This window comes from Molossus molossus, unplaced genomic scaffold, assembly GCF_014108415.1.
Source record: "Molossus molossus isolate mMolMol1 unplaced genomic scaffold, mMolMol1.p scaffold_m16_p_13, whole genome shotgun sequence".
In the NCBI taxonomy this organism is placed as follows: domain Eukaryota; kingdom Metazoa; phylum Chordata; class Mammalia; order Chiroptera; family Molossidae; genus Molossus; species Molossus molossus.
The window spans coordinates 42,846,702-42,865,265 of record NW_023425348.1 but is presented as its reverse complement, the minus strand read 5'-3'; the positions used below and the strand labels follow the sequence as shown (position 1 = coordinate 42,865,265).

The window sequence follows — 18,564 nt, the reverse complement described above, 5'->3', positions numbered from 1 at the left end:
TGGGCATCAGAGCAATGGCGTTGTTACCGCAGTGAGGGCGGCGACATCCCCGAGGGGGGAGGGTCTGGGACAGGAGTCTCCATTCAGAGGGCTCAGGGCAGATGAGCGCAGGGGAGTCAGCAAAGAAGTGGGTGAGAAGAAGGTGAAAACAGGGTGTGGGTCCTAGATGCCGAGGAGTGTGCCAAAGGGAGGGCGTGGGTGATGGGGCGGCCAGGGGTGAGGCGCCCGCAGCTGAGAGGTCGAGGGGGTACAGACTGGAAAGGGCACTGAGCCTGGCAAAGGACGTTCTTGGTGAGCTTAGCCAGGGCAGTCTGGGGCTCTGGGGGGCTGAAGGCAGCTGAGGTGGGTTGAAAATAGGGGCAAAGGAGACGAAGCTACTTTACCAAGAAGTTTACCTGTGAAGTAGGAGGAGGAAGGGGAAGTGACTTAAGGGTCTCTTCGCTGTTTTTAAGATGGGCACGGCTTGAGCCCCGCTGAAGCTGGGAGGAGGAAGTGACCAGAGAGGAAGGCTGAGGAGAGAGGAAAGGGAGGGAGCAAAGGAGAGGCAGGGGATGAGGACCCGAGGGAGGGGCAGAGGGGGGAGCGCAGGGACCGGGCCAGAGTGTGACCACGGAAAGCCACCATTTCCTCAGTGGTGGGCTGGGGGTCAGGGACGTGATTGAGGCTGAGGCCCCAAAGTCTAGGGTGGTGACAACCCCGAATCTCAATCTCCCACCTAGAAGTCCTCAGCCACCTCCCCAGGCGTTTGCTCTGAGGGTTCCAAGACCGTAGTGGGAGTAGAGGGCAGGTTTGAGTGGGTGCGACGGCGCCGATTACCCGAAGCAAGGAAGAGGCTGGCAGGCCGCGCGGTTTCTCCAAAATTATTTTCTTAATACATTCATGTGCTTTATACAGAGAGCTGGTCCCAAGGCCTGGGCTATGCCTGGCTCCTGGGAGGTGAGAGCAGCATTGTGTAGTGTTTTCAAAGATCAGGCCTGGAGGGGCCACGCCTGCCCCTAAGCCTGAGAAAGAGTATCCGTGTGCCCTGAGCACCTGTAGTCACGATTCCAACCAGGACTGGGTCCCCTGAGCTGCCCCGCAGGCCCCCAGGGCTCAAGATGGGGCCAGGACACCAAGTTCCAGCCCTGACTCTGCCATCGACTCCCTGAGTCCTTGACACTCTCTGGGCCTCAGTTTTCTCATCTGTAAAATGGGGCAGAGAGAGTGGAGTTTTCATTACCTCGCACTTGACCCAGCACCGCCATCCTGAGCCAGACTGCGGCCAAGCACAGGTGGGAGGTGAGGACAACAGCACAAGGCCCTGGGCTGGTCCCAGGGCCTCCTTTCTTCCCAGACAGCCCATGGTTCCATGGGTACGAGGGACAGGGGGTTACATCTAGATGGCTTTTTCACCCATTCGGTGGGAGGACAGTAAAATCCCTGCATGATAAGGACTGAAAAGAGCATTTGGAGCAGCATTATCTTTGATGTGACTGCTGAGAGAGAAGAAGACCACTCGGGTCCCACCCCCAGGGCCCCCTCCACACTCCTAATGAAGTCTGAATCCACACAGCCTCTGCCATTGACTTGTGCATCTCTGAGCTGGTCCCTTTCTCTTTCTCAGCCTCAGTTTCCTGATCTGTACAAGGGGAAGGTGGGACTCAGTGGCCTCACCCTCTAGGCTGTGCTCATTGGAGAATGGGAATGTAAGAGCAGGAAGAGGAAAAACCCCACACCTGTCTGCAAAGGAGGGAATGAGAGAAACTGAGGCAGAGGAGGAGGAGAGGGCCTGTGGTGCCCGTCTTCTCTCCGCCTGCCTGGGAGAGCGGAGGGAGAGGCGCCGGTGGGGATGGACAGCACAGGATGCTTCCAGGCTGTTCCACACCGGGGCACTTCCTGTCCACCTGGCAGCCTGTAGCCCCCGTGGTGGCAAAGCTCAGTCCCTGGAGTCAGGGTGCTGTGAGTCTGAATCTCGGTCATGGCATTTCTTAGCTGGGGTACCCTGGAGGGAGACTTGGAACCTCTTTTATAAAATGGGTTACAATACCAACCCCCGGGGGTTGTCTTAACGAGGCAGATGCAGGCTTGGGTTTGTTACAGCTGCCAAGCCTGGTGCAAAACAGAACCAGAGACCTAAAGCTGGGGCTGGGATGGAGCAGGAAGTGGGGGCTAAGGCAGTATTCGGGGCAGTGTGTGCAACACGCGAGTGCCAGCTGGGGAAACGGTCCAGCGCTGGCCAGAGCCCAAGGCGACAGCCTCTTAACTGGGACCCGCTGGAGCCGCCACAGCCTGTCGAACAGTGTTGGATCCGAGACGTTCTCATGTGGCCCCAGTTCTCCTCCAGTTACAAGTTCTTCATGTTCCCGAGAAGCTGAAAGTCATTATCAGAAGATGTGACGAACAGTCTGCTTGGAAAGGTCTCAGACAAATCCCCTAGGTCTTTTCCCTCCGGCCTGGCCTGCGGGCCAGGCCTCTCCGCACTCCGCCTGTGTTGCTGAGCTTTGCAGCCCTGGGCTCCACACTCTGCGGTCCCTGCACAGCTCTGTGATGCCCTCCCCGCCCAGACTGGGAGATGCTGGAGGGCAGGGATGTGTCTCCTTGTCCCCAGTGCCCAGAGCAGGGAGTAGTACAAAACAGATGTCTGGTGAAGATTTGTTGATCTGATGGGTCATCCTCATTCTCTGTCACTCCCAATACCGCTCAACTTCCAGCTTCCACAGCTGGACCACATGTGTGGCCTGGGAAGTGCGTCACCTACCGATGCCACAGGATGCAGGCAAAGGAGCCCTGGGCTGGGACCTACCGATGCCACAGGATGCAGGCAAAGGAGCCCTGGGCTGGGACCTGCCGATGGCACAGGATGCAGGCAAAGGAGCCCTGGGCTGGGACCTACCGATGCCACAGGATGCAGGCAAAGGAGCCCTGGGCTGGGACCTACCGATGCCACAGGATGCAGGCAAAGGAGCCCGGGGCTGGGACCTGCCGATGCCACAGGATGCAGGCAAAGGAGCCCGGGGCTGGGACCTGCCGGTGCCACAGGATGCAGACAAAGGAGCCCTGGGCTGGGATCTAGTGACCAGGGTTCTAGGACCCCGGCTCACTGTGTGACCTTGGGTCAGACCTCACCCTTCTCTGTGCCTCTGGCTCCCTCACTGTCCTGGAAGGGTCTCCCGGCTGAGCTGTTCTGCAGCCTGGCTTTTCTAGGCTTTGTATTGTTGGTTGAACTTCTGCTGGCGGACACAGCAACAGGTGGCCAGCATGATGAAGACAATGGCAGAGACAAGTGCGAAGGTGAGGATGATGATGAGGTTGACATTCTTGAGTCCCCCCTTCTCACAGTCCTCAGGACGCACGTGGCTAAGGAACACCTCCTCCTGGGGGCCGAAGCGGCAGATCAGGTCCTGGGTGGCATCCACGTCCACACGGCCCTGGTGCAGCTGGGCCGCCAGCCAGCCGTTGCCGCAGCAGCTGAGCGGATTGCCCTGCAGGTAGAGGCGCCGGAGGCTGGCCTCCAGGCCACCCATGGCACTGCTCGGCAGCAGGCTGAAGCTGTTGTTCCTCAGGTCCAGCACCTCCAGAGACACGGCCTGCGTCCAGGCCGGCAGGCGGCTCAGGCGGTTCTCGGCGAGATTGAGCTGCTTGAGGCAGCTGAAGCAGGGCAAGTCTACCTGCAGCACCTCCAGCCCATTGCCCTGCAGGGCCAGGACCTCCAGGGAGGCCTCTAGGCCTGCCAAGGCCCCTGCGGCCACATCCAACCCAGGGTTGGAAGAGAGGTCCAGCTCGGTAAGTGGTGTGTGGAGGAAGGCACCTGTCCAGAGTGTCTGCAGCTCATTGTCTGCCAAGTTTAGGATGCGGAGGGAGGAGATGCCAGAGAAGTCCACACAGCCCGAGGGTCCAGGCCCACCTGGCCCCCCACAGGGTATGACCCTGTTCCCCTGCAGGTTGAGCCTCTGCAAGCTAGCCAGGACAGCAAAGGTGTATGGGGACAGGTCCCGCAGGGCGTTGTCCTGTAGGAGCAGTGTCCGCAGAGACCCCAGGGCTCTGGGGCCCAGTTCCAGTGTCTCCAGCGCATTGTGGCTGATGTCCAGGAGCACGAGGCAGGGCAGGGAGCCTGCACTCCGAGCCTCAAAGGCCTGCAAGCAGTTTCGGCTGAGGTTCAGGAAGCGCAGGGAGGTCAGTTGCTCAAGAAAGCTCTCAGGGACAAGCTCAATCTCATTGTAGCTCAAATCCAGATTCAAAAGCTGGGAGAGGGGGTGGGAGCTGGCATTCTGGCTGGGGTTCAAGAGGGGCAAGGCTGACCAGCCCTGAGAAGGTGCATGGATGGCCTTGCCGCCCTGGGGTGGCCCCGCAGGGAGACGAATGAGGTTGTTGGACACGTTCAGGTAGATGAGTCTCGGGAGTGAGGCCAAGTCAGGGAAGTGGAGCAGTTTGTTCTCCCGCAGGTCGAGCCAGGTGAGCTGGTACCCGGCCTGGGGCTCCGGGGCCATCTGAAAGGCCTCAATACTGTTGCAGCTCAGGTCCAGCACCCGCAGCTGCTGGAGGCTGAAGTCGGAGATGCAGGTGAGGGAGTTCCTGGAGAGGTTGAGGTGGGTCAGGCGGGGCATAGCCTCGAAAGCGCCGTCCTCGATGTCCATCAGTACGTTGCTATGTAGGTCCAGCTGCTCAAGCGCAGGTGTGCCCCAGAAGGTCCGGCGGCCAAGGCGGGTCAGGCTGTTCTCTGCCAGCGTGAGGGTGCGCAGGGCTGGCGCCTCCCCTAGCAGCTGCTCTACCAGGCCGCTGTACAGGCTGTTCCCAGACAGGTCCAGGGACTTCATGCGCAGCAGGGGGCCCAGACCACCAATGCTCAGCGCCAGGCGGTTGTGGGCCAGATTGAGGTGCTCCAGGTGGGACAGGGCCTGGAAGACACCTGGCTGGAGGAAGCTGATCTCGTTGGAGCTCAGGTCCAGGTGACGCAGTGCTGTGTAGAAGCCCAGGGGAGAGGCCAGGATGCTCTGAAGCTGGTTTCCAGATAGGTTGAGGGCCTCGATGTCCCACGGGAGCCCTGAGGGGACCTGGAGTAGGCCAAGGGACTGGCACAAGACCTCCTTGCTCACCTGGGAGGGCGAGAGGGGAGAGCAGCAGGCATTAGTGGGTGCAGTAGGAGCTGGAATCCGACATGCCCCTCTAGGAAGGATGACTTGAGCTCCCGCCAGGCTTGACTAGGCTTCTCCCCTGGCTTCCCAAGATGCTCAACGTTCCTCTATCCCAGCCTAATCACCCCATGTTTGGATGACCCCCCCATCCTGCTCCCTGCCCCTTTCACTGGTACCCAGCACTGGCATCAGGAAGGGACTCAAGGAAGTCATGATGGACAGACAGAGAGGTGATAGAAAGTTAAAAGAACAAATGAACAAACAAAAAACCCTGTACTGATTATTATCCCATTTTACAGGAAACAGCCACAGGCAGGGGTGGGGAACATCCGGCCTGCCAGCCATATAAAGCCTGCAAATCAATATCAGCTAACATCACATGCCTCACCAAATTAGCCTGACCAAAAGTAGCAGGCTAATTTTAAGTCGATAATTTTTTTTTTTAATCCTCACCCGAGGATAATTTTACATTTTATCTTCAGACAGAGTGCGAAGGAGAGAGAGAGAGAAAAACATTGATGTGAGAAAGACACATCAACTGGTTGCCACCCACAGGACCCCAACCAGGGCCGGGGACAAATTGCAACTGAGTTACGTGCCCTTCGCTAGAATCGAACCCGAGACTCTTTGGTCCGCAGGCCGATGCTCTAACCACTGAGCCCCGGCCAGGGCTAAGTTGATAATTTTGTATGGGCCACGAATGATGTTAAAATACCCTAACGGCCCTTGGCGGGAAGAAGTTTCCCCACCCGATAGTGACCCAGAGCCTGTGAGGAGCAGAGCCAAACTGGGATCCAGGCCTGCTGGTTCCGCACCCCGGGCTCCTTCTGTGGGCCCAGGTAGTTACATTGACCCAGCTGGTGTTAGACTAGGTTAACCCACTTTGGGGGAATGGTTTCCCAAAGGGAAAAATGCAATTTGCCCTCTTGTTATCCATTTTTAGCTTCTCACCCTCAGATCTCATTCAAGCCCTCATTCCATGGGGCACAGCTCTGGGTCCCAGATCCTGCTTCTTGCTGACACTCCCCAGGAGCGACCTCCTTTCTGCCGCTGCCACCCAACTCACCCCCATCAGTGGCTTCACTTCCCATGGCCCAGTCCTGATGCCCCTGGAGATGGGGTAAGGGTTAAGGGGCAGGGGGAAAGATGGCCAGGGTCCCAAACCACATTCTTTGATGACAACACTGTGATTTTGCTGTGTAAGCTCCATCGTCACATGACCACTCCGGCTTTTTATCCAGAAAGTACGTCATCCTTCCCCAGTACCCACTGAGCATTTTAGCTTTTGTTCAGCATTTTCAGACCCATGGTCACACTGGATCTTCTCAACAGCCTGCCCATCAATGTGATCACCGCTCTTTAAGAAACCCAAGCCCAGAGAGGGGAGTGGAGACCTCGAGATCACTTAGTTGGTAAGAAACACAGCAGAGTTTGGAACCCCGGTCTTTTAACAACCAAAGGCCCCACTTTTGTCCTTCTATCCCATGAGCCTCCTGGGGCCAGAATCCTTTCCATGTGAATGCAGTCTTCCTCTTGTCTTTTCTGGCACAGGCCCCAGCCTTTCCCAGCTGGTCTGACTCCTGCCTCCACTCAGCTCAGGCCCACTCCTGCCCCAGCTTCTGTCTTCACTGACCCCTTCTGACCCATTCACCTGGCAACTGCTCAAAAATTCCACTCTGACAGTGCTGCCCTCTGCTTAAACCCCTCCAGGGCAAACCTCAGGACTCTCAGCAGGGTTCAAGGCTGTTTGTGGCCCCTGACAAACTGTCCCCTCTCCTCCCACCCACTCCAGCCCAGCCCATGGTGACCATAGCTGGTCACTGCCCATTGTGCTCTCCCAGGCCCAACTCTGGGCTTCCTCTTTGCTGTTCCCTATGCTGGTTGTGCTTTTCCCAACAAGATCTGCATGGTGAACTCTGCATGCTGAGCTCCAGGGTCTCCTCTACCAGGAAGCCTTCCCTGACTGCTGCCTAGGCTGCGGCCTCCTCTGGGTTCTCACAGTCTCTGTGCTTCCTCTGTCCCAGCTTTGGCCCCTGAGTTGTGGCAGTCCATGTGGGGACCTGCTAGACAGTGAGCTCATGGCAAACAGGGACTGGTTTGATTAATGTGGATGCCTTGGACCTGGCCCGCAGAAGGTGCTTGAGATGTTTTTTATTTGTTTGTTTTTTATTCCTCACCTGAGGATATTTTTCTACTTATTATCAGATAGAGTGGGAGGGAGGGAGAGAGAGAGAGAAACATCGATGTGATAGAGTCACATCAACTGGTTGCCTCCCGCACGATCTGACCAGGGCCGGGGACAAACCGCAACTGAGATACGTGCCCTTGACCGGAATCAAACCTGCGACTCATTGGTCCTCAGGCCGATGCTTCAACCACTGAGCCAAACTAGCCAGGGCGACACCTTTTTTTAAATGAATGAGAGTCACAGACATCATCGGCTTAGTAAGGTCTGAGGGATTACTTTAATCACCTTTCCAGAAGGAAAGAAAAGGGATGATCCACATATTCAGACTAAAGCCAAAGGTTGCTAGAGCAAAAAGGGTCCAGCCCACCCAATTCCCAGATGGGGAGACTGTACTTAAAGATGGCAGTGGCCTGCACCAGATCATGGCTAAGCCAGCGGGGCAGGAACACCAGCCTGGGGGTTCCCTGCCTGGCCCAGCTTCCTCTCGAGAGCCCCAAGGTGAGGAGGGGGAGGAATGGACTGCCCTCCACCAGGCGTCCGTGTGCCTCCTCCTGCTCCATGCAGCGCAGTAACTAGCCTGCCCAGAGGCCCAGGGACACCCCTGAAGTTGGGCACCCATGTAAACCAGAAACCTACTCTGGCCTCATTGCCAGCCCTGCCTGGCTCCTTGCCCCTTCCTCTCCCACAATCTCTTGGCCAGCTGGGCCCCAGGCATGGCCTCCTCATCCGGTCCTCAGCTCCTGGACCACCCTGATTAAAGAAGGAACAGCAGAAGGAGTACAAGCAGAAGGACTGCCACTAACTGAGGCGCGCCAGCTGTGTGCCAGGCGTGTGCTGAAGGCACAGACCCCTTGCCCCATTCAGTCTTCTAAGCCATAGTTACCCACTGCACCCTGTGAGGCAGTGGTTCTCAGCCTTCCTAACGCCGCGGCCCTTTAACACAGTTCCTCATGTTGTGGTGACCCCCGACCATAAAATTATTTTTGTTGCTACTTCATAACTGTAATTTTGCTACTGTTATGTCTTAGGCGACCGCTGTGAAAGGGTCATTTGACCCCCAAAGGGGTTGCGAACCGCTGCTCTAGGGACACCGAGGCTGGCTGCCCCAAATCAGATAGTCAGAGGTTCAAAACTACCACTGGGAGTCTCTTGTCCTATTGGTGCCGCCAAGTTCTGACCACTGGGCCTCAGCCGGTTGAGCACCCAGGTTGAGTCCGTCAGCACAGTGAATAACACCAGCCACCACCTCCAGCATTTACTGTGTAGGGGGCATGGTCCTGTGCATCGCCTGTCATCCCACAGGCAAGCCCACGCCCCTTTCGCCTCTGGATACTCAAGGCTCCCGGGGCCACCAGCCCCTGAGAGCGGAATCAGCACACAAGGCTGGCCAAGCCCAGAGCCTGTCTCACTTTCTGCCCGGGTGCCCAGGACCCCGGCTGGCAGGCAGAGCTGCACTGGGCTGCCCAGCCCCCCAGTTCGGTCCAGGAAGGAGCGTGAAGGCCAGGGCAGCAGTCAGCACTCCATTTCCAGGGTGCCCACCACTGCCTGAGCTCTGAGCGCCCAGCATGACTGACCGACTTGGGGAAGAGTCTTGGGGGAGGCAGCCCTTAGCCAAGTTCGGAGCTTCCCGTGACAACACTCAATCCACTGTCTCTGGGCGGCCAGGAGGCCACTGCCCAACTTGTTTTCTTTTTTTTAGGAGGGAAGAGGACTTGCCACCTAACTCCAGTTTGCCACCCGCACAGAGAAGGGAGACGGCTTAGTAAGAGTCACCGGCAGCCGACAGCATGAGCTCTGGAGAGTGGGGTTCGAGTACTGCTCTGTACCTTCTATCGTACAACCCTGGTGGGTCACCTCTCTTCTCTCAGCCTCGCCTTCCTCGGCTGAAAAAGGGCATCTGGGCAGGAGAAGAGGCGAGAAAGCCCTCGGCACGTGGCAATTTTTTTTTTTTTAACTATTTTGAAAATCGTCACAATTCCTCCTGTGGTCGTCCAGAGGGCACTTTCCTGCCTATGATCTCGTTTGTCCCCAAACAGGTCTCCCAGTTCCCCTTCACTTCGCTGAGCCTCTGCCCCAGGGCGAGTGTGGGGCCACGTTCGGTGACACGCGAGGCCCCTGCCGGGTATTCTGGGTTCCGGGAATATCAGAAGGGCTCTAAGAGCAAGAAGTAAGGAGACAACAGCAGGACACTGAACCCAGGGAAGGGCTGCCGGGCCCTGGCTGCCGGCACATCCAGCCTCCAGAGGCAGCTGCCATTCTATGTCATAAGCTTCCAGTCCCAGGTCCGAGTGGGGCTGCCAGAGGGCCTGTCCCTTCCCCTGCTCATGCTCCTGCCTTGACCCCAGCGACGGCCCAGCTGTACAAATGGACCTAAGTGGGCCCTTTTCCCTGTACCCCACAGGGTGGCAGGAACCTCAGGGCTAGTCTCCCTGGCTCGGGCAGGAAAAGGGAACAAAGTGAATCAAACCTGGTTCCTGCTGAGAGTTCTTGGTCTGGCAAGTAAGACCGGCTTGGGCCCATCTGTCAGCTACACCATGTGCTCAGTATTGAGATGGAGGAAAGCCTGGGGCTGTGGAAGCCCAGAAAAGGGAGCGAACAGAACCAGGTTAGCCTGGGAGGGCTCAAAAGCGGCTTCCTGAAGGAGGCACCATTTGACCTGGGCAGTAATGAGTGAGAGACTTCTAACAGGGGATGTGGCGGATGAGCCCAAGTCAAGGAGCCCAGTTAGGAAAGGGTATTTGTCCCAAGGAAGGACCCAATACAGAAGAACCCTTCCCAGCTGACCCACATCAAATTCTGTATTGCCCAGCTAGGGGGCATAGAATCCAATATTGGCACCAGTGATCCTAGTTGAATGACCTTGGACAAGTCACCTAACCTCTGTAAACCTCAGCTTCCAACTCTGTAAAATGGAAATAATGGGACTTACCTGACAGGTATTTAAACAACCTAGCAGGTACCAATCAAATGCAAGGTTTAAATGTATTAAATGCACAGCCTTTCCTCTTCTCACTCCTCTAACCCCTGGCCTCTGGGGCTGGGACAGTAGAACACACTAGGGCTGCGGAAGGGGGGAGGGGGAGGAGCTAACCCTGCCTGGGCAGGGCTTCTTACCATCTTACAAGGCACCTTGTCTCTGTGTTGGGAGGTAGCCAGGCCCAGGGTCAGCACGGCCAGGAGCAGCAGGATCTGGTGGCTCATGGCTCTGCACAGGGCACGGAGGAAAGGGGAATACGGTAAAAACTCAGGCTCCCTCCCACTGCCAGCCCGCACCCTCCCATCCTGTCTGTGCCTGCCCTCAGGGAACCCCAGACCACAGCTCTATCTGGAATCGAGGTGCAGTGTATGGGACGCCTTGTGAAGGGACTGTAGACCATCACAAAGGGCTCCACTGCCAAGCCAAGGAGCTAGGCCATTCCCCCAGTAAGACTTTGGTTTGTTTTTTAATCCTCACCCGAGGATATTTTTCCATTTTTGTTCAGATAGAGTGGGAGGGAGAGGGAGGAAGAGAGAGAGAGGGTGAGGAACATCAATGTGAGAGAGACACATCGACTGCTTGCCTCCCACACAACCCCAACCAGGGCCCGGGACGAACCGCTACTGAGGTACGATCCCTTCACTGGAATCGAACCAGTGACTCATTGGTCCGCAGGCCGATACTCTAACAGCTGAGCCAAACTGGCCAGGGCACCCCAGCAAGAGTTTTTAAGCAGTGGGTGACATGATCAGATTTGTGTTTCCAAAGACCCCACCTGGTGGAAGACAGTCTGGAGGGGGTGAGCAGGAGGCAGAGGGACCCTGAGGGCTGCCTGGGCCAACCTCAGGGCTAGGGTGAGGTGAGATGGGGAGCTGGGCCTCTGACTCCATTTCTACACAGGCCACAAGCAGGTCACCCCATTCTAGGTCCTCAGACCCCAAATGGAATGCCTCACCCACCCACCCCCACCCCTGGACTTTTATTTTGCCCTTTTTCTTTTGATTTTCCGATTCTCGAGCCCCTGCCATTGTTTGAAAGCTGGGCCTGGAGCCTGGACAGGAAGCCCCACCGGGAGGCCTGCCCTGCCCCCAGCGCTGTGGCTGCGAACTTCCCCAGGGCAGGCTGCAGGCCCTTTACTTTCACTGAAGCCACCAGCAGTGCCAGGGCAGGGGGACACGCAAGCCTGCTAGCCCTGCCCTTCTCTCTAGGAGCAGCCAGGGTTAGGTTGAGGGGGAGCATAGAGGCCCTCAGCAGGTGGAATCTCCGTGCTGCTAGGAGCTCACTCACTGAAGACCTGGGTCAAGTGCTAGGAATACATAGATCAATCTGTCAATTCATTCATTCATTCATTCATTCATTCATTCATTCGTTCATTCGTTTGTTCATTTGTTCATTCGTTCATTCATTCACACTTACTAAATGCCTCCTCATATCTAGCTGTGTGCTGAGAACTGGGGACACAAATAAATGCACAGAAGTGACCGTAATACATTAAGAAGGAGGGATACATAAAACCCTCCAAGTGCACTGGACTCAGAGTCACCCATATCTGACTGTTCCCTCTGACTCCTCCACTAACCTGCTGTGTGACGTTGTGCAGATCGCTTCATCTCTCTGAGCCTCAGTGTCCTTTTCTGGGGTTAATGCCGACTTCCCCAAGTTTTGGTAAAAATCAGTGAGATATATTCCATGAGAGTGCCACTTAGGAAGCCCTTATCATGCACCAGGCACTCTTCTCCACACTTCACGTGTATTAACTCATTTAATCCTCATAATAATGCAATGACTTAGCTCCATAATTAGCATTCCCACTTTACAGACAGGAAAACCGAGGCTCAGAGAAGTTAAGCAATACATTCAAGGTCTCATAGCTAGCAAGTCTGGCTCCTAGGTCTGTGCTCTTAACATCTCCAGCAGTGGTTCTCAACTTTCCTAATGCCGCAACTCTTTTTTTTTGTTTTTTGTTTAATCCTCACCCGAGGACATTTTCTTTGTACAGATAGAGTGGGAGGGGGAGAGAGGAAGAGAGAGAGAGAGAGAAACATCAACGTGAAAGGGACATATGGAGTGGCTGCCACCCACACGACCAACCAGGGCCGGGGACAAACTGCAACCGAAGTATATGCCCTTAGTGGGAACCGAACACGGGTCTCTCCGGACCGCAGGCCGACGCTCTAACCCCTGAGCCAAACCGGCCAGGGCCCACAACTCTTTAATACAGTTCCTCATGTTGTATGTGGGCGAATCTGCATGTGGGCGTATCTGCACGTGGGCAGACCCACGTGGAGACGGATGGAGGAGCGGTGTCTCAGTTCCTAAGACCATCGGAAACGTGTTTTCCGATGGTCTTAGGCGACCCCTGTGAGAGGGTCGTTCAACCCCCAAAGGGGTCGCGACCCACAGGTTGAGAACCGCTGCTCTACACTGTAAGGTCTCCCATAGGTGCCCAGTAAATGAGTGCTGAGTTGTGACTCTGAGGGTGTTTTAGAAGAAGAGGCATTTATAGGACCTTTCAGGGCTGGGTCTTTATTACGGGAACTCATTAGCATACTTATAATGATTTTTTTTTTTTAATTCTCACCCAAGGACATTTTTCCATTTTTTTGTTCAGATAGAGTGGGAGAGAGAGGAAGAGAGAGAAAGAGAGAAACATCGACGTGAAAGGGACACACTGAGTGGTTGCCACCCATACAACCAACCAGGGCTGGGGACAAACTGCAACCGAGGTATGTGCCCTTAGTGGCAACTGAACCCGGGTCTCTCTGGACCAGAGGCGGATGCTCTAACTGCTGAGCCAAACCGGCCAGGGCCTTATAGTGAATTTTAAATGAAGGTGGCCACTCTGAGGTCTTTAATTGTTCAACTGTGGTCTTTTAAACCCTGTTTCCTGGGTTTCCTAGGCCATGGGCCTTGGCCCCCACAATGCTCTCTCTTCTCACCTTCATCACAGGTCAGGATTTTATAGGAAATTTTGTTCTGCTGTTTAAAAAGCAGAACGTCTCCACCTGTCTCAAAGCGGGTTTATGCAGAATTGAGTGGAAACCCCTCTGTGGGGCCTTCGAGGCCCTTGGGGACTGTGCCGTGCCTGGCCAGCTCTTCCCTCCAACGTCATTTCTCACTGTCCCTCTCCCACTCTGGGTTCTGGAAGCCTCCTGTTTCCTCCAGTTCTCAGAGCCCCTGTCACTGCTCCAAACCTTCGCTTTCTCCCCTCTCTTGTGCTGAATAACTCCTCATCCTTTGGGTCTTAGCTTCGATGTCACCTCCTCCAAGGAGCCTTCTCTGGTCCCCCAAGTCTGAGCTATGGATTGGCTCCTCCTCCAGGTTCCCACAGCCCCTGAGCTTCCAGGGAGCACAGCACTGAACACTCTGTGATTTATCCCCGCCCCCCCCCCCCAACTGCTATGGGAAGTGCCCCCAGGGCAGTGGGGGCTCACTCTTCTCTGGGACCCATCTCACACCACTGGGCAGGCTGGGGAAGGTACTGAGAATTACATGAGGAGTCTCCGTGACATTGGCGAGAGCAGTTGCTCTTGAGTCTCCCTTCACCTCCCTGCCACACTCCTTCTCCCTGTCAGTGGATTCTCCCTGAGCAACAACCTCCAGATCTGCCCACCCCCCTCCTCCATCATTGCCACAGACAGAGGCACCACCATGACCCTGGGCCTCTGCCACAGCGATACCCTGCTTCTACCCCCACCCCTTTCAGTCTGACTTACACATAGCAGCCAGAGAGAGATCATTAGATCGTAAGTCAGATCATGCTTAAAAACCTCCAGTAATTCAGGCTTTACACCTCTCCTCTCTGACTCACTCTACCATTTGCCTCCCTTCACCAAATTCTAGCATTCGCAATTCCTCAAACACAGCAAGTGCATTCCTGCCTCAGGGCCTTTGCCCTGCTGCTCCCTCCTCTTGGAATGCTCTTCCCTAGACCCTCACATGTTTTATTGTTTTAATTACATTGATCATTTCCTGATAATTAATTTTTTACTCCATGAGAACGAGGTCTATTAAGTGGTGCTCACCATATATCTATTGAACAAATGGCAGAGTGAGGGATAGAAACTCTACTGAAATGGGCTGAGGGGTAAGTGTGAAGTGAGGTCAAGGAAGGGCCTGGCTTAGTTCAGAACCAGAAGGCATTGCTGCCCAAAGGGGCCCTCATTTTCCTCTCCTCTGCCTGCCAAATCCCACCCTACCCCCAAGGTGGGCACCAGAGCATCCATCAGGGACCATCCCTGCACCAATGGAGCTCTGGCCTGGCATCTGACAGAAGGGGGGCCCTCAGCTGTGGGCATCCATCAGCAGTGCCCAAAACAAAGTGTAGAACTTGAGGGCAATTCACTCTCAAGAGGGAGGACTGGGGTCACTTAGACCCAGGTTCAACTTGGGGATGTTGGGGTACTAGAGGGGCTGTCATTAGAGAGGCTTAGATTGGGAGATCTTGGTCTGGTGCAGTGGAAACATTTGTGTTGGAGGCAGACAGACTGGATTCTTATCCTGACTCTATTAACTGACTCTGTGACCTTGGGTAAGTCACCTCTCTGAGCCTCGTTTTCCCCATGAGCAAACTGACGGCAGTTCTTTTTTTTTGTTGTTGTTCAGATAGAGCGGGAGGGAGAGAGAGGAAGAGAGAGAGAGAAACATCGATGTGAAGGGACACATCGAGTGGCTGCCACCCGCACGACCAACCAGGGCCGGGGACAAACTGCAACCGAGGTACGTGCCCCTAGCGGGAACCGAACCCGGGTCTCTCTGTACCGCAGGCCGACGCTCCAACCGCTGAGCCAAACCAGCCAGGGCTTTTTTTTTTTTTTTTTTAAATCCTCATCCGAGGACATTTTTCCATTTTTTGTACAGACAGAGTGGGAGGGAGAGAGAGGAAGAGAGAGAGAGGGAAACATCGATGTGAAAGGGACACATCAAGTGGCTGCCACCCGCACGACCAACCAGGGCTGGGGACAAACTGCAACCGAGGTACATGCCCTTAGCAGAAACCGAACCCGGGCCTCTCCGGACCTCAGGCGGATGCTCTAACCGCTGAGCCAAACCGGCCAGGACCTGACGGCAGTTCTAAAGGGGCCATGCAGCTCAGCCCCTGCTGGAGAAAACAGCATTTGGGTCATGTAGACCTGGACTAAATCTGACTCTACTGCTCCCCAGCCTGTTCCCTGGGGCAAGTCCCTTAAACCTTCAGTGCCTCAGTACCTCATCGGTAGGGCAAGCCTGGTTCCTGTTCCACCGCTTGCTACCCCACCACTGTGATGATCGAGCTGAGAATGCCTGTGAAGGGGCCCTGGACATGGATGCCCAGAACAGAGACCTCAGGCCTGCAAACTAGAGGCCCAGGCAAGGGATAGTGTAGGACTCTGGCTGGGAAGAGAAGTGTCAAAGAATATCTGTGCGTGTGTGCGTGGGGGGGGGGGCAGGGGGGGATAAGGTGGGGCAATGCCTACTAATCATAAATAGGCCCATCCTTACTATTTAAGGATGTTAGACTCTCTTCTAAGTACCTGACCTATATTATCTCACTTAATTCTCACAACAAACCAATAAAGTAGTTACTATAATTTCCAGGCTCAGAAAGATGAAATGAGCTACCCCACAGTTACCCAGCTTATAAGTACTTTCAGATTTAGTCCAGGTCTACATGACCCAAATGCTGTTTTCTCCAGCAGGGGCTGAGCTGCATGGCCCCTTTAGAACTGCCCTCAGTTTGCTCATGGGGAAAACGAGGCTCAGAGAGGTGACTTACCCAAGGTCACAGAGTCAGTTAATAGAGTCAGGATAAGAATCCAGTCTGTCTGCCTCCAACGCAAATGTTTCCACTGCACCAGACCAAGATCTCCCTCTCTAAGCCCCTCTAATGACAGCCCCTCCAATACCCCAACATCCCCAAGTTGACAGGTCACAGTGCTGGACCGTGGGTACTCCCCACCCTCCCATTAGCTGGGATCACTGGCAGAGTGGGGTCCTGGAAGAGCTGCTGTGGATGCCCCTACCCAGCGGTGATTCACTAAGGGCAGACATGAGCATCCCAGGGAGGAATTAGACCTTAACCCAAAGGAATGTGGCTGTGATGAGGGAATTTCGGGCAGCTCAGAGTGGGGGTGGGGGTCCCTCACATCTTACCACTCATGAAGGAGAGAGGTGAGTGCCCCCCCCACGACTCCCACCCCTCCTAGGTAGGCTATCTGGGGTGCTATGGGATGGGAACCCTCATGCCTCGTCCTCATGCCCGGCCCTGGTTAGAAGATGGTAGGAGACCTGGATTCAAATCCTGGTCTGCCCTCGACTAGCTGTAGGTTCCCGTCAAGTGCTGGCCTTTCTGCCCTTGTTTTCCCATCTGTCAAACGGGACCGCAGGTCTTGTCCCCCGGGGAAACTATCCGTTGAGACAGCAAGACCTCTGGGGTCGAGGGAGGGTCAACCCTGGCTCCACGCACGAGGTCGGGGACAACGGCGGGAGCGGGTTTGAGGGTGGGGATCGGCGTCCTGATGGACTGGCCCAGCCCTGCTCCACGCCCTCCGCCCGAGGGGCGCGGGGCGCGGGGCAGCAGGTTCCCTGGAGGCCGGCCAGCCTCGCCCGCTGGGCGGCTCCTACCTGGCTCAACGCGGCCGCCGCTCCTCTCCCGCGCAGCCCCGGCACATTTTGCGCAAACCTGCCCCCGGGTCCCACCCCGCGCCAGACCCCGGGGTCACGGCCCGAGCAGGCACACGGCCGCTCCACTGCCCCACGGGAGCCCGACCCACGAGGGGGCGGCTCGGGATCCAGTTTAAATACCTCTCCCGCCCCACCACGCCCCCCGCGGCCCGGCCGCGGGGTCCTAGCGCCCGCCCGAGCTCCCCAGCGAGATTTTGTTTATCCGGAACCCACGAGGGAGTGAAGCATCTTCTTCGCGCTGAAACCCCGGCTGGGCCGGCGCGGGCTGTGGGGGCGGGATGAAAGGGCGGAGGGAGAGGGTCCGGAGGAAGCCCGGTGGGAGGGAAGCCCGGCCGGGCGCCGCACGTGCGCCGTCCGTGGCCCCGCGGGGTGCGCAGGGGCGGTGGCCGCAGGAGCCGCAGGTCCGCGGAGGAAATCCGGCCTGGTCCCGATGTCCCGCTGCCGGCGCCGCTGCACTGAGGCCGGGGCCGGAGGGCGGCAAACAGGAGAAGTGACCGCGGGTTTGAAGGCGGAAGGAAATGACCCTTCGCTGGCCCTGGGTCTGCCACCGAGGGGATTCCCCACTCCGCGGCAGTCTCCTCTGGACTGTCCACGCAAGTCGCTTCCCCTGTGGACGTTCTCTAGGATCCAGACGTGTCACTGACCTGTAAGCAGCCCTGTGAAACGGTACCGTCTTCAGATTGAGAAACTGAGGTTAGGGATGGAGTCGGCGAATATACATTAAACTAGTGGTCTGCTATGGGTAAGATCCCTATTTATATTTGGGGAATCTGAGTCTCAGAAAGATTAAATGGCATATCCAAAGTCATACAGCCTATAAGAGACAGGGATTTGAGCCCAATTTGTCCACAAAACAAAATCTAGGCCAATCTGAGCTCCCCTTTCCAGGCACCGTTTTCCTCGGCTGTCTTAAAGTGCTGTGCCAAGTAGCATGGTGCTATTACTGTCTCTTACATCAGAGATTGAGGCAAATCTTCCCCCAAGCCACCCCCTCCTCTAGACGTCTTGAGCCTACCAATTCACAGGTACAGTGGTGCCCTGCTGGGTGTGGACTGAAGGGTGGGGGTGTTTCAGAGAGGAGGTTCAGGGCTTTCCTCGGGGTCCTGGTTCCCATGGTAGACAGGAATTCCTCTTCCACAGTGTTTCTCTTCTCTGATAGAGTGGCACAGGGTGCCCCATTTTACAGATGGGAAAGTGACCACCCAAAGTTACAGCTGGGCTTAGAGCTGGGTTCCCTGAATGCCAGCTAGCCGGCTGCTGCCTCTCCTTTCTCCCACTGGCTCTCTGTTGGGGGGGCTGGCAGATGGGAGAGCCCAGAGAAGACAAGCCATGACAGTGGGTGGCCCAGGGCCTAAGCTCGCCTCAGAAATCAAGGAAAGCTTTCCTACGGAGGGGCCTAAACTGCAATGAAGACACGGGCAGGGAAGGTTGCAGGGTGAGGGCAGAGTGTCCAGACCTCCACCTTCCCTCCCAGCCACTTGAGACCTCAGAACTATGCCCATGGAGGTCCCAGCTGGTCATCTCACCTCCCTTGTGGGCTCTAGTGCTCACCTGCTCAAATGGAACCTCAGTTTTCCTGTGTGTAAAGTGGGGAAGATAGTAGCTTCTTCTCCAGGTTGGAGCCA

General features: G+C 56.0%; 2 protein-coding genes across 1 annotated transcript; one reads left to right on the top strand and one right to left on the bottom strand.

Annotated features, from left to right (window-relative positions):
- The window catches only part of EMSY (EMSY transcriptional repressor, BRCA2 interacting), a 546,562-nt gene that overhangs the window by 179,870 nt on the left and 348,128 nt on the right, over positions 1 to 18,564 (top strand).
- On the bottom strand, positions 3,045 to 16,909 carry LRRC32 (leucine rich repeat containing 32). Its single transcript, XM_036258245.1, has 3 exons — positions 16,880 to 16,909; positions 10,414 to 10,504; positions 3,045 to 5,072 (listed from the first exon to the last, which is right to left on the bottom strand). Exons 2-3 carry the CDS (start codon positions 10,498 to 10,500, stop codon positions 3,180 to 3,182), a joined length of 1,980 nt encoding a protein of 659 aa, XP_036114138.1. The 5' UTR covers positions 10,501 to 10,504; positions 16,880 to 16,909; the 3' UTR covers positions 3,045 to 3,179.

What these genes read in the sequence shown, in the direction of transcription:
- LRRC32 (XM_036258245.1), bottom strand. Translation starts at nt 10,500, where the DNA reads ATGAGCCACCAGATCCTGCTGCTCCTGGCCGTGCTGACCCTGGGCCTG. An exon ending in ACAAGGTGCCTTGTAAGATG is followed by an intron (nt 5,073 to 10,413) that starts GTAAGAAGCCCT and finishes TCGCCCTCCCAG; the next exon opens with GTGAGCAAGGAGGTCTTGTG.